This window comes from Anopheles ziemanni, chromosome 2 (assembly GCF_943734765.1).
Source record: "Anopheles ziemanni chromosome 2, idAnoZiCoDA_A2_x.2, whole genome shotgun sequence".
Classification (NCBI taxonomy): Eukaryota; Metazoa; Arthropoda; class Insecta; order Diptera; family Culicidae; genus Anopheles; species Anopheles ziemanni.
The window spans coordinates 10,443,824-10,459,323 of NC_080705.1; the positions used below are offsets into that span (position 1 = coordinate 10,443,824).

The following is a 15,500-nucleotide window of genomic DNA, read 5'->3' on the forward strand; positions in this document are numbered from 1 at the left end:
GAAAAGCGCAAAAAGTAGCCAAACCGATTTCAGCACCACTTTTGGACCAGAGGATAACGAAAGCGAGAGACGCACAGAGAGAGATAAAGATATAGACCAGGAGCAAAAATCAACTCAAGCGAAACCAAGTGTTATCGATCGATGTGATATGTTTGAAATAAAAACAAAATGAATGAAAAAAAAAATCACACTCGACATGTTTCATTATTTTTCCAACGAAATGATAAAGTGTTTTCCTGGAAAACGTTGAAGATTTCCTACTAAATCAATTCGGTTTCCACCAGTTCAGCATATGGTCAACACAACAACATCGTCTTCATCATCTTCCTCGAAGACTAAGAGCTCTCTTAACTACAATCATATTGTTGATATGGCCATTACTCAACCGAACGAGGAAAAACTGGTTGCATGGAAGGTAGCGATCGTGTATCATAATAACCAACCACCTCGGGATAATCTGCATTAATTTGCAACACAATCAAAGCGCGTGCTGCTGACGATAAACTGGCCAAGAAAGCGGGGAGAAAATTAGCTTCCTTTCACGATCGCGTATGACGTTGATTGGGGGCCTCAACGCAAAACCACCCAGCCGCCATCCATCTCACTTCGGGAGGAGTTGCATATGAGAGCATATCTTCGAAAAGCTCGGCAGTTATGTAAGCTGTCCGTAGACAAGGCAGCAGCAACAACGGCGCACCGGAGTCTGCAAGGCAATCGACCTACTGACAGCTTTTATTGCCTTTTTGCCAGCCTTGTTTCGCGCATGAATTCCTACCTCAGGAGGTGGAGAAAGAAAGAAAGGGTGAAAATTGAAAGTAACAGGCAGCCGAGTTGATGTATCGTGCCTTTTAATCGAGAGCAAACGGCCGAATCGATGGTGGCCATGTGTGTCATGGTTTTGAATCGCTTGCGCGAAAGGGTGGCCACGTTTAGCACCTCGCCATCCTCGGGTGAACGATGCAATTGCAGCTCGGTGCAATGGGATAATACAATGATGACCGGGATAATAATAACAATAATGGCGATAAAACATAACGGTCCTCCGTAATGGGTAATGGGCAACGAAAATCAGCTGCGCTCCACGACACTGTGTGTGCGTGTGTTAGTATGTGTGGTGGAAGAAAGGCTCGGCCTGGGCGCCACTCGCGATATGTTGTAACCGCACGCGAGCCACGATCGAGCGAAAAAGATCATTACGGCGGCGTTGCAACGAGCGCAGGCTTTTCTTTTGCACGGAGGGAAAACCCTGCAGCTGAAGTGGCATACGAAAGACGCCGGGGAATGCAGGCAATGTGGGTGTCGTAAATGGAGGATGGGTTTCGTGGATGTGCGCAGCATAACGGCGACTGGGGAAGGAAAGCCTTGTGTGAAGTGGTTGTGGGTGAAGGGGAAAGCCGCGCCGTAGAAGCCATCGGCGCCACCGAACAACGCCACCATTCAGCTTCGGTAGCATTTGGAGTGTAGCTAATTACAAATTACTCACATAACATCGCTCTGTCGCTGTAACCGACTTTAGTTTCTTTCGTCATTTCATGTTTGGTTTTTCTCCTGTGTTTTTTGTTATTTGTTTGTTTTCGTCTAATTAGGCTTATGTTGGCATCAAGTTGGTGTCCATTTTTCTGGATGTTTTCATACCAATTTCTTTTGTATACTCAATAGAGAGTAGGAGAAATATATGTATTTGAATCCAGCAGCGCAACAACAACTTTCTTGACATTATGTATGTCACTTTTGAGAAATAGTATTTTGATCTATTTCCTTAAAACAAGAATAAATTTTCTCATCCTTGCAAAATAAATACAACCTATAATTTTAAAATATTCTAATACAAGAAGCTTCGTGTTTTTAAAGTGAGGTTAGGTATTGGAATTGAAAATAGTAAAGAAAAGTGGGAGGTTAAAATGTTTACATTGCCTGAATATAATAAATATTGAATTACATAGCTTTGAAAAATTGAAGCAAGTAGAGTGTATAAAAATCAGATAATACGAATAATATGTATAGATTTATTTTCAAAAAAATAATAACATAACATACATCGATTTATTAAGTTCATGATCTTTATGCAATGCATAGCGATTTAAATTTGAAACAGTCGTCAAAACTGTTGATAAAATGTATTTTGCTTGGTGTTATGTTATGTGAAACATTAAAAACTTAATGTCGGTATCTTGTTCATAAGTGATATGTGCAAATAAACTATAAAAGATTGAACATGATAAACCTAGTAAAATTATGATACGATTAATTCTGTTAACGTTTCTTTTATTGGTCTGCCAGCGTCACATTATGCCGTCACAACCCACCGAATCCGTCACTCTGCTTTTAGCTGCTGATCTAGTTTAATTTTTTCATGCACACATTCGACACGTTCCATGAACATGAAAAAGGTTGGAACACGATCGCCGACTCTCGGAGTAACACGGAAAACCTTCACTTCGGGGTCCGTCAACAAAGAGACCGTCCTCAAAAAGGAAAAAGCGGCACAATAAAGATAAAAAAGTGTGCCTTGAGTGACATAACACGGGCTCGAAAACGGTAGCGCGTGTTCCCTGCCATGGCTGGCTGGCTGGTTGGCCGGCGGTTGTCACTCCCTTGCCGAAATACGCCCTCCGGAGACGCGAACGCCGTGTCCCACATCGGTTGCTCGAGCGTCGCCGACGTTGAACGGTTCCGCCAGGAGAGTTAAACTTCCCATCCACGGCACACGCCGTTCGCCAGGGAAGACTTGCCGTTTATCGTACTTGGAAGATCGCCGGCGAAGTCGTGTGCGGTGGCGCTTGAACCGTTGGCACGCCGGTAAAATTAAGCTAAATTATCCCAAGGACCAGGAAGGTCGCGATGAAAACTCGGGAACCTAGAAGGCGGACGAGAAGCGGCCAAACAGAAAACAAACGGCACGATGGCAGGAAAAGGTACATCAAAGCGTATCTCCGCATCCGGGTCAGAGAGTTTTGGCCTTCACAAGCCGGGACCTTCATCACCCTCGGCAGGTGTCCTTTTCGCGGCTACACAATCATACACACACACACACACACACTGGCGCCTCACCGATCCAAGACAACGAAAAGTTTCCCTTGTTCCTTTTTCTCGTCCTTTTTCTTTCTTGCTCGGAACGACTTCGTTCCGGGACGATTCTTCGCTAGATCCTTCGCTGAGGAAAACTTTCCCCATTAGAGAATGTTCCTGCCATCTACCGACAAAGACTCGATGGAAAAGGACACAGATTTTCCCAGGGCGTCAAAACAGGCGAAGCCTACTTTGCTGGCGAGATGATGATTCGCTCGCATTAATTCGCGTTATCGCGATCGGGCGCGTTTTGGGAAAATCGAAAATCTCATTATAATTGAGCGCAAATCCCATGTCAAACCGGCGCTTTTCCACAATTCGCTTTTTGTTGGCCATCCTCTCGACAACTCAGGGGCTCGCTACCAACACCATCCCAGAGGCATCACCACAAAAATGGATTCATTATCAATCAGCAGCGATCACCAACCATCCCACACACCCACCAATTTCCACCACCCACCGGGTGGGATAATTTCCATCCAACCAATTCCGAACCGTTTTGTGGCTTTTTTGCCGCCGAGGGAGCGCCGCGGCAACAACTTTCAATTAAATACCCGCCCCGGAAAAGTCAACCATTTTCCAATTCTCGGTCTTTCCGTCTCCGGTTTCCATGGCCGTGGCGGAAAAAGCGTTCCGAAAGCGAAGCCGGAGCGGCACGGCTTCAGCGGGTCCCTTCCCTTTATTCCCTCGGCGAGCTGGCACTTTTCAGCCCCAGTTTTCGGGTGGGAAAATCACAACCTCCCCCTCTTCTCTTAGTGTCGCGGGTGGTGAAAAGCAATCACCACTTCGCACCGGACCAGGAAAAGTGGGAAAACTCCGAACCGACACCGTGCGGGGTAAGGACGCACGGACGAAGGTCGGACCGAATGGAAGTGGATTCATTTCCGAAGCATAATAGAATTCAATTATATTTCCAACATTTTCATTCATTTCGGTTGCGTTATCTGTCTGCCGGCAGGATTTTCAATTAAACCTGAACTGAAACCTTCGTTCGGCCGGGTGCGCGTGCTCGTCCTGCCCAACCCTCCAGCCTCTCAGCCAGCCGTACTCCACTCCTCTGCCAGAGACACCTTTTCGCTTCGCTGATTGGCCCGGCCTCGGCTCCGGGGCGTTTGTGCGGCGTGGCATTTATGCCGCTTTATGCTCGATGCACAATGAAATGGTTTCGTCTTCATGGGAGAAATGCTAAGCCTCGCCTCGGCGAACGCAAAACGGGGCAAACGGTGCGTTATGAGCGGATTACATTGACGGATGCTGGCAATTGTTGTTGGCGCAGGGAGTTTGCGTGATGGTATTTGGGAGAGCAGTTACATTGTTTTTCTGATTAATTCTTTAAATCGAACACAATTCATTAAAAAGTACTAAAGGCATTTAAAACATTGAAGAACCAAACAATGAGCTATTAGCTTTTAAACATAGATGTTATAAGAAGTTTACACTTTTATCATTACTCCATAAATATTCAATAAATGTTGTATCAGTTTAGCTTAATCTAGAAAGATGATAATTACAAATTTATAAAATCATATAAAAAACGTAAAAAACTTTTAGCAACCTCAATTATGTGAAATAAGATAAGCTTATCTTTTTTATAAGAATTTATGTATAACAAGTGTATTATATATTATTACTGAGAACTAACCACTAATAGAAGGACATACTTTATAGAGCTAAATATTCTTTTATAAAAAAATATGTAGCAAATTCTAAATAGGAATGACTGGGTTCTTTTTTCATTTGTAAATTTAATTTAGAATTTAAAATTTAGAAACATTGTAAAGTTTAGCAAAACTAACAATTCACATATAACACGATCATAAAGGAAGCAAGAAAAAGTCTTACGACCCTTGCGAAGCCAAAACCCTTGCGGAACCTTGCCGGTAAAATCCCTCCTACGGTGACGCGTTTTCCCAACCGTCACCTATTTTGAAACGCCGAAATCACTATTACACTCTATTAAATCCGTGTCGTGTGTGTATTTCCCTCCTGCTGGTCCGTTCTTCATTGTCCGGGGGTTTCCCCCTTCTTGTTTGTGTGGCGAAATTGCTCATTGATGCTTGACTAGATTTATTTGTTTGGCTTGACTTTTCGTTCCAATCGCGCAGCACCGGGGTGTTGAAGTGGCCACTGGACCCGTTTAGCTTGATGATAAATCCCTACCGATTGCCGAGGGTTCCGACTTGCAAGGGGAGGGGAAGCTAGTGGGCAGACAGTTGAGCAAATAGGACTTGGAAGCCGATCGCAATCTGGATAGCAACGGGTAATCGTCTGCGCATCGAGTGTCCTGCACGCGTAACGCTAAGGACGAGCGAGCCGAGGATATTTATCCGGCAAAAGTTCGCACGACGATGTGATGCCACCCTACCGGACGAATTGAGGCAAATTACATCGATAATCCGTTGGTGATGACGGCACGCGCGCGCGAGCCTCGCAGGGCTGTCAAAACGTGACGTGAGAAACCTTCCGTCAAAGGATGCCTTGAAAAGTACGTCCGACAACAAATCATTCCGTCCGTCAGCACGGTTCACTATTATTTGGCCGCTTGCAAAGAAGCGAGGCAAGTTCCAGGAAACATTTTGCACCTTGCTGGATGCTCAAATCTAGCTCGTTGGTCCCGAGAGATGCCGTAAAAGTAGCCTTAGGGCATTAGGAGCTTAGGAGGAAGATATCAACAATAACAAATTTGAAAATTTAAAACTCAAAACTGCCAACGAAGGCCAGTGCGCAAGGAGTCCGCAATGTCATAAATCTTAAGAACACGTTGATGATGACGTTCGGCACAAGACACGGCCGTGGTCGAAGCCGATGCACCTTGCCCATGATTTACCATCGAGGATTGTCTAGAGATGCAATAAAGTAATTCTGAAAAAAAGTCCTACAACGCCACAAACCAAACCGACCGCCGTAGGCAATATGAAACAGTGCGTCCTCAGATAAGGAACTGCGGTTCGAGGGTGAGGAAGTTAAAACAAATGTTTAACAAACTAGCAAACATCGCTACCGCGCCGGTACTTCTTCCTTCTTCTCTTATCCTTAAAAAGGAAGACTTGTCCGAGTTGATTAGGTGACCCCGAACGATCGTTCAACCATCCAAAAGGATCGCTCTATCAGATCGGCCAGCTGCTTCTCATGATGCAAGACGATCAAACCGTTTAAGACAGCCAGTGTCCAGTCTGCACGTGCGGCGACATAAATTTGGAGTTTATTGAATTGTCCTTAATTTTTTTCTCCGTCTCTAGAAACGCTTGAGTCTGTTTGAGTCGGTCGGCAAAAGCGCGTCTTGGTATGTCTTATCGGAGCCGGGAAATCAATTTTCAACGCCTCCAGTTTTGGTCACAGCCAGCCCCTTGTGCACACGGTTTGGTTTAGTTTTGTTTTTGATCTCCTTTCTTCCATTTGGGTTTTGGTCAAAATAGTTCGATGTTCATCTTTGGTACCTGCAAAGAATGGTAAAGTAAAGTGATTCTCTATTTTCAGAACTGGAGCAGGTGATTGTTGTCTTGGCCTTAGAAGCTTAAGATGTTCAACTTGCACAAGATTAAATATTGTTAGTATATTTTTTCAACACGATTTGTCCATCAAAATATTTTCAATATGCCCAAATTTAGCCACTTTGTTAATCGTTTCCGTCACATCAATCTCCCAAAAATTACAGTAATGAAAAAAAAGTTTTATAGATCTTTCTGATACCAACTTTAGATGTGTTTAATTTTAATTTAGTGATTTTTTTAGCAATACTAAGCCTAAAATAAGTTTAATTAATTCACACTAGAAGTTTCTGTAATTATCATATAAATCATTTCCTCTTGTCAACAGCTGAACGCACGGTTTCTATTAAGTCCTTCTGCAGTGTATCCACTTTCGTTTCGCACTGCATTAACAACTGTATCAAAAGCCACAAAAACGAAGAGATTTACAAACACACCGATTGCGGTTGAAACGGAGTGGAAAAATGAACGCATATGTTCAGCCAATTATGTTGTTATATATTATCGCCACAGAATCATTGCTATTATTATTGCCCTTTCAACTGCAACTTGCACAAAAGGTACGGAAGAGAAATGGAACCCGGTACGAGGTGGAAAAGTGATGATCCTTACGTACATCGCTAGGTTTCGGTGACGGTAAAGGTACTACAACATGCTGCTCAAGCTGCTTTCGGTAATGTGCAGTTTGAGTTCCCGGCCACAAAGCGAACAAAACCATCCTCGTGAAGCATTAATAAAATCATCATCTAATCCACCGTTTTGCACCGGTGGCCCGGCCATCCCCGGGCGACCTCCGGGAAAGCCAGCTGAATCGGGACCGTGCGGGCCTGGGGTCCTTTCCGTTTGTCACAGCATTCCCCGAGTGGTTGGCCATAAATTATCGGAAGTGTTCGTGCGCGGCAGAAAAAGGCGAAACCGGGCGAACATTAGTCCTTCGGCTGAATAATATAAACATTTATATTTTACTGCCCCTCGCTCGGGGACTCCATTCCCTGCGTTCCGTACCAGGGTTTGTTGTGGTTTTGTTTGGACTTTTTGCACAACAACTGGAAACGATTGCGGGAAAACGGGACGAGTCGTGCGAGTCCCGGCCACGGTGACCCGCTGGTTCGCTCCTTTGTGCATTCAAAAGGGGAAGTTTATTATTTTCACATTTGACAAAGTGTGAACAAGGAGATTTATGGTCAATTGAGTCGAGTTCGCTTTCCCCCAGCGCCTTCCGAGGGTTTGCAGGAAATTGAGATGCGTCCTCGACGAGACCACTTTGAGGTTTCATTATGGCGAGTCCTTACGAACACGCAAACCGATTCAATCTGTTCCATTTTCAGATAGGTTTCGGAGCCGGTCAAACTTTCTCGCTTCGAGCGCTGACTAGCTTCAGGTTGGCTAGAAGCGAGCTTGCCTTGGCATGGTGGTAAATTATGAGTCCCCGAATCGCGCCGGAATGTGTGATGGATGACCGAACCACTCGCACCGGAGGGTCCTGTGTCCTCCGACACCGACTGTGAACCGGACGCACCCTTGCGTGGGGAAATTTTTGCATAAATTCTATCCCCGATTTCGTTGCTTATCGTATCGCTCAAAATTATCGCGGAAAGTGGACAGAAAGGTTCGCCGACTGGACCGACCGGATGAATATTGATGACCGTTCGTTTGATGAATTATGTAAGTGGCGTTGCCGTGCAAAGTGGTTCGGTCACTCGGTCACCGCGCGTAGCCAAATGTTGCGTCCAATTAGTTAGTCGGCCGAAGGTGGCCAGCATTGTTGTCCTTTCGCGGCCCGATATCCATCACATAGAGAATGCAACATTTCGCGCTTATCTCGATGGAGAGAGATCGCGCCAAGAAGGTTATGGCGCCTTCCAGCTGATAGTGGAAGAAGAAAAGAATGATTTAGATGAAGTGATTTAAGTGATTTGGAATAGTTTCCGTAGAATTAATTTTATTTATTCGGTTTCTCGATGTTATGAATTTGTATAGAATAAGAAGGATTCGTACGTTTGCAAATAAATCTTTTATGATGGATTCGTTAGGAAGCAAATATTACGATGATAAGAATTCCACTTACTGAGTATCATAAGAACACGAATAATTAGTTGATGCCGAAAATAAACTATAGATAATTCAAAAAGGATTTCTGGAATGATTTTAGCTGGTTATAACAAAATAGACGAAACCAAATCATTTTAAAAAGGGAGTTTAATTAAATCTAAATAATCTTCATTTCGTCGAAATCATTAAAATGGCTTCAATACTTCAAATTAATTAAATTAGTTTTTGTAGGTGCATCATTAAATCATGTTTTCATTCCATATTTTTTTTGCATTTGGATATCTAACAAGTATAATGATGGTTTCTTGCCGAGAATTATAATCGCATCCCGATGTGGTGCTGCAATTTAAACGCTTCCATTAGAAGCTTTCGTGCGTCCGTCGTGGTACGAACTATTTTCGCGGTATTTGATGTCGGACCGGTACCATTAAGTGGAGTTTATCAACGTTTTAATTTACATTCAGATTTACCGGGATTTTGCACAATCAAACGTTGCTGGTTAAAAAGGGTGGAACAATAAAAACTAAAACTGGATGCAATCTTGCTTCCAAAGCTTCAATCAAGAAGCTGCTGGTGAAGAGGTAAATGCGGGCAAATGATTGCCGCCCCGGCACAGACACATTTTGCTCGAGGCTTCAAGGTCCGAGCCAGGGAGGTAAATCCTTCTAATCTCCGTGCCTTGGCGCGCCAGGGAGTGCTTGGGCCTGTGCGTGTGCGCGTTCGCTGTACTTAATCAAAAAGTAGTTAGTTTCGAAGCTGAATTTATAAGGAAAAAATCAAGAACGTAGGTTGCGGGAGTGAGTTTGGTCCGAGGCTTCGATAGCAGTTGTCCTAATGAACAAAATTACACCCGTTCGCTAACCGGTCACCGATGCAAACTCGGCCTCGGCGAGTTGGAGGAGTTTTCGGACAATTATTTGGTCTTCTGTTCGCCAGTTTGCAGCTCACTGTCGGCCAGTTTTGGGTTGCCCCTTTTTGCGGAGCATAATGCGTCGATGGTGGCGTCCTTCGCACGCACGTTGGATGAAATCTTAGCTACGATGTGGGGGGAAAAAAACAGATCAACCTCCCAGCAAGGAATCAAAGAGGCAAAACGATGCACAATGCAGCCAACGGTCGGTCGCTTGTGGATGCCATTAAAACTGTTCAATTATATGCTAATTATCATCCCCCACAACAGACCGCTTGAGGGCGAAAGGGATGATACAGAATGGTGTGGTCCTTGGCGTGTTTCGATCTGCTTCTGGTACGCTTCTGCACTGTGCGGGCGTTGGATTCCGGCGGCAGCATTAGCCGGCAGACTTTGTGCAGTTTTGTCGGTTTAATCGAGGCGCACAAAAAGTGAAACGAACCACCTTCGCCAGGCTGAAGTCCCCGCCGGGGTTGATTCGTTTGTTTTTAACGCTATAATATCGCGGCCGGTTCGTGCCAATCGGGACGGTAATCGGAGTGCGTTTTGCTCCGCGAGACATTTTGTGCGGACTTTGCATTTGTGGCTCGAAGGCAGCAGCGTCTGCATGACAATTACGGCGAAACGGTTCGCCAAATCGACGTCGATGGGCTGTGGGCTATTTTTTAGACATCATAAATGTTGCACAAACGCTTCGCAACGGGAGCATTGCTGCCAGCCAGAAGCATTAAAATGAGTTTGGAATCGATTTACATGTTTTGTGACGGAAACGGCGAGACGAACGTGAAGGATGCCGAATGATCTAAATTCTTGAAATTTCGAATATCGTTTGAAGGATGGTCGCTTGCTGTTTTTATGAACAGACGCTTTAGTACGTAAACCCATCTTCTTTGTTGTATAAACGTACCATTTACGTTGTGTTCCTTTGCTTTATGACTATTTTTCCTTTGTTTATTAGTTTAAACTTGACTTTATGTGGTACATAGATTTGAGACATTTAATATTTCAATAAATCGAGATAGGAAACAAAAACAAAATATTTTTTCAACTTTATGTTTTGATGTATAATTGATCAAATTCCATTTTTTGATGTCTCCCATAACTCCCTACTTGTGGTATTTCCCGATTCCCGTTGATCTTAACTCTCCAAGTGACCTCTAGGTTTAATAATATTTTCCTTTTTAACTTTTTTGGCTTAAAATTTTAGAGAATTGGAGTTTTCTAGCTTTCCACGATTTTAAGTAAATTAAAGGGTAGTTGGTTACTCATTTTGAACAACATTAAATTGCAGCATTGTTGCTCCAACATCGCCTGCAGCTATGCTTCGTTCAACATCTCCACCGCAAGCACAAAAAGCTCCAGTGAAAGCTTTTAAGCAACCCCCAGTCCACCTGTCTATGCTCCATGCTGCTCAAACCCTGTAGCTTTTTCAGACTTTCTTTAGTTGCAGATATTGACAATCGGCATCTTCTTTTCACTGTTTTTTCTCGCTTTTCTGATTTTAGGAAAGTAATTTTAATGGAAGACCATTAGGTTCAGTGACAGTTACCAAAGGCTGAATAAGCTGCGAAGAAAAATTGGCCCAGAAAAAATTCAAACACTTCCCCGGAACACTTCGACCGAAGCAGATGAATCCAGCCCAAGGTGGCTCATCCATAAGGCATCAGACATTCGGATCTCAAGCGCGATCATCCACCGCATCGTGATGGCTTATGTTTGGGTACATTAGGATAATTGCTATGTTGTGGAATTGCTGCTGCCGATGCTTCCGTCGCTGCCACTGCGTCGTCCTCGGATCCAGGACCTTTGATTCGCGGCGCACCAAGGCAAAGGTCGCCCGTAAACCTGCTCGCACGGATGCTTCACTTCTCCTTCCCGAGGGCTCCCGCTTCGTCAATCAATCAGCAAATGCAGGTTGCTTGATGCGGTCATTTTTCTTCTGCTTTCGTCGGCACTTATGCGCCGTCTGATCGTTTTCTTCCCTGAGGACGATTTTGCCGCCAACGTGGGTCTGTGCAAGGTGAGGCATAAGGCAAAAAAAAGTGAAAGATGGGTTCTGCATGAGCGTTACATGTTGAAACATTTTAGAGAGCTGGCAATTTGTTGCTATCGGCGTGTCAAATTAGAGCCACTTCCGTTCCGTTCGGTCCACGTGGAAAAAGACCAGAAAAGCTGAGGCCATGGAGAGGAAGTAAATAGTGTACCGGTTCGTGCGAGAAACGAAAACGAAAAGAATAGGAAATGGTAGGACATTTATCAACCTGAGGAATAAAAACAGAATTCTGAAATAGATGTGTATGTTTTTTGTCACGCAGTTTGGCGTGGGCAGGTGCAAGGGTTTGGCCTAATGTTAGTGAAGTTGGTGAAGTTTGAATGATAAGTAAGTGAATCGATATGAACGAAGTAAAACTGGAACATTTTTATAGGCTGTTTATTTAGTTTTGTTTAAGTAGCAATAGTTTGAGAAAGTTATTCAGAACAAACATACTTTCAGTTCACTTATCATGAAGCAGTAGAAATCGAATTTAATAGAATAAATAGGATAGAATAGAATAGTATCGAATAGAAGTAAAATAAATCGACGAAGTAAGATAAACAAACCATCACAAAAAACAAAAGCTTCTGTAAATGATATTCCATCGAATATGCAAAGATGAAATTCATTTTTATTAATTCAAGTAAATTTGCATTGTAATTTTTATTTCACGTAAATTTACATTAAGAATAACCGTTCCATAGATCAAGAGAATTTGCTTTAAGATATTCGGATTAAGAAATCAATTTACTATTTAGTTTTCTTTGCTTGTTGCAAAGCTGTAGTTACCAAAAACTTTAATATTTTCGCAGTTTTTGATTCTAGTTAAATAAAGCATATTAAAGAGGGTTTGTTTTCTGTAACCGTGCGTTCCATACCTGACCTCTTAATTACTGTCAACCCCTCTGAATGGTCTGATTCTATCAAACATTAATAAGAAATGGAACTTTCAGCTGCTTTTCTTACGCGGCTATGTGCTGGCGATACGGAAGCGTAGAAGTATGCGCTACGGTTCCGTCATTGGCGTATGCTTCCTAAAAGCTGTGACTCCGCCTTCAAAGCAACGGGTATGCTCGAAAATATGTTCATCTCACTCGAGCATAAACATCCGCGGTATGAGAGAGAACAGGAGCGTGGAGGCTATTCGCACGAAGCCCACTTTAGCGTTGAGCGTAAGGACAACATAATCGACTGGAACTCTCCGCAACGGCCGAGCGTGTCCTGAACGGAATCCCCCCGACCGTTCGAACCGTTTCAAATGCTCCTTGCGTCCCCTGGCGGGGTGTCGGAACGACGGAAGTGACATTTATCGAGCAAACTGCCAACACACATTCGTGTCGAAGGGTTGCTTAGGGCGGATAAGTCCGCTTTCCGGGGGTGAAACGTGTGTTGTAAGTGTTGCAGGGTTTCCTGTCAGGTTGAAACGGTGGGCATCAGAGAGGGGATGTGGCTGAGGTAATGTTTCGTGGGAAATTTTCACCACCGGAAGGATGTGCCACAGTTGAAGATCCGTTTAATACAATCTTTATGAACAACGGCAAACATCTTAATACTTTCTAAAATACCAAAATGTTTTAGTAGTGAATATCTTGAAATGAGACTAAACCAGTTATTAAGGATAACTTAATTTCACACAACACATTATATAGCAAAGACAAAATGCTTCACTACAACAATCAATTTAAGGAGATGCTATTAAACTGGTAATTTAGGGAACTCATAAAATAATTCTAACGAGGTTTAAAAAAAAACTGCAAATCAGTCTCACCATATTTTTGGTGGAGTGAATTGAATTACTATATTTTGTGTTTACAATACACTAAATAATTGTTTTATACGATCCAATGGTATGGCGTGATTTCAGCTATAATCTAATTTTGTAATCTCGGATACCAACGAAACTTCGACATTATTGAGGCTCTACCAAATCATATTTATACCATTTCCTTTACTTAATTTAATTATCTCTTCACTTTTTTTGCTATTTTTTACGATTGAAAAAAGACTACTACATATGTATGAACAAATTATACATGGTGTAATTATTTACTATCTAGATTGGTCTGTATTGGCCATTTTGTTTTGGAGTTTAGCAGGAGCTTTGCCAAAATATCGAAAGTTATATTATGCCGAGGAAGTTTATTGATTTTATTTTACACATCCAATATCATAAAAAAGTTATCAATCGGTTATTGAGTCTAATTATATTTACCACACATTAATAGGTGAAAAATGAAGTCCAACTTCTAGACGCAGATTTATTCCGGATATCCTCTTTTAGACTATTAGCTTTCTTTCCTACTACTTTAAATCATACACACTGCTACCGTGCTGTCAACTGAGAAAAGAAATGACAATTTTAGGCGCATGATATAACATTTCCTGCAAATGTGAACAGCGTGATCGTGGGAAAAAAGGTTCCCGTCCGTTTCGATCGGCTGATTGTTCATTAGTTTAATTACCAGGCTTCGCCACAGCTAAACACAACCGACTTTGGAAGGAAATAGCTATGCTCGCTTCACTGTCCACCATTTTGCCCATAATTTCTGCTCCAAATAGACAGCGACGCTGCCCAACCGGGCAAATATGAAGTGAAGATTTTAATCTACGATCTAGATCGGATAGGGATAGTTCGATTGACAATTCGAAGGGTGCACATAAAGTTTTCTCTTACCTTTCGTCGGAGAAAAAGATGGCGTCCGAGGAGAAGCGCTGGAGCAACCGGTGGCGAGGTAGGTGGTGAGGAGTGGTGCTTCCGAAACAAAACGGTCCATTTATCCAAACAGCATTAAAAAAATACGCACGCACATCGTAAACGGTGGGGGTCTTTGGGGGGGAAAGAAAAACATGGCGTGCGCGTGCAGGAAGCGAAGAGCTGAGCAACATCCGTTGTTCCGATGCGCTTCTATTTGTTATGCTACGCCTGCTGTGGCGACCCGCGGGCGGGCTGGGTTTGTCTCGCTCTCGACACGAGCCGTCGGGGTGATCCGAAACCGGAACTACTGGCCACCGTCTGTCCTTCCCTCTCGCCGGCCGTCTTGTCATCTCGTTCACGCAAGCTTCTCGGTTCTCGCTTCGCTTGCTTTCCTTCTCTAAAACCTGATTCCTTCCGTCCTTCGTTCCACGCACGCTTCACGTTGGGTCCTTATGTTGTTGGAACCAACCCCTCGCGGTATGTTATATGCTTCCAGCCCGAGCATAGCGAGGTCTCGCTCGCACGGGTCGGGTGCGTTTCAGTTCCAGGCGCCTCTGACAGAAGCGGGCGCGTGACAGAAGCTGCGAGGACACGCCGAGAACTTGCGTGGCCAGTTGTGGGCTGCCAGTAGCGCATGGAGTGCTGTAGCGAGTGGCCGTGATACGACGATCGTCCGTCGCTTCGAAGCGTGTTGTTTTTTTGCCGGTGCGTTGCGAAACGTTTACGTGGCGGATGTTTTGTGTCGGGTCTGACTTGCGTTCCTCTCGAAGGAGTCTCGTTTGAAAATATCTTCACGGAAATCGCAGAGCGCTGTGGAAAAGTGGTTTGTACAGTGCAGATGATGAATGCGGCAATGATCGATTGAAACCAATTTGTGTACTTGTGGATGCTATACCGTTCGGGTGGAATTGTGTTGTTGACTGTGGCGGAAGAACGTGTGAAAATAGTAAACACTGTGGCTCTGAAAGTCGATAAACCATGTTAAGTGCAGTCTAAATTGTTCGAGTATCAGCTAGCAAAACTCCATCGACAGGTTCGGCAAGGTATGACGGAATTCTGTTTAATGGAACAACCCAATTGAACTTTTCATTACTTTATGTACTTGAAACGATTGTTAAAAATTCAAATGTTTTTATGACTTTTATTAATGCATAGTAATATTGACAATGTTGACATCAAATCATCTCACTTGCTTTGGTAAATGCCTGCATTGAAATTTCTAGGATTATTATTATGAAATAAGACGTACAA

The 15,500-nt window shown here is 43.5% G+C and overlaps 1 protein-coding gene across 1 annotated transcript in view; it reads left to right on the plus strand.

Annotated features, from left to right (window-relative positions):
- Nucleotides 1-14,246: 14,246 nt before the first annotated feature.
- LOC131281344 (paired box pox-neuro protein) overlaps nt 14,247-15,500 on the plus strand; it is a 40,509-nt gene continuing 39,255 nt past the window's right edge. Inside the window, 1 exon segment of the mRNA XM_058310673.1 lies at nt 14,247-14,293. Coding sequence (XP_058166656.1) covers nt 14,247-14,293 — 47 coding nt within the window.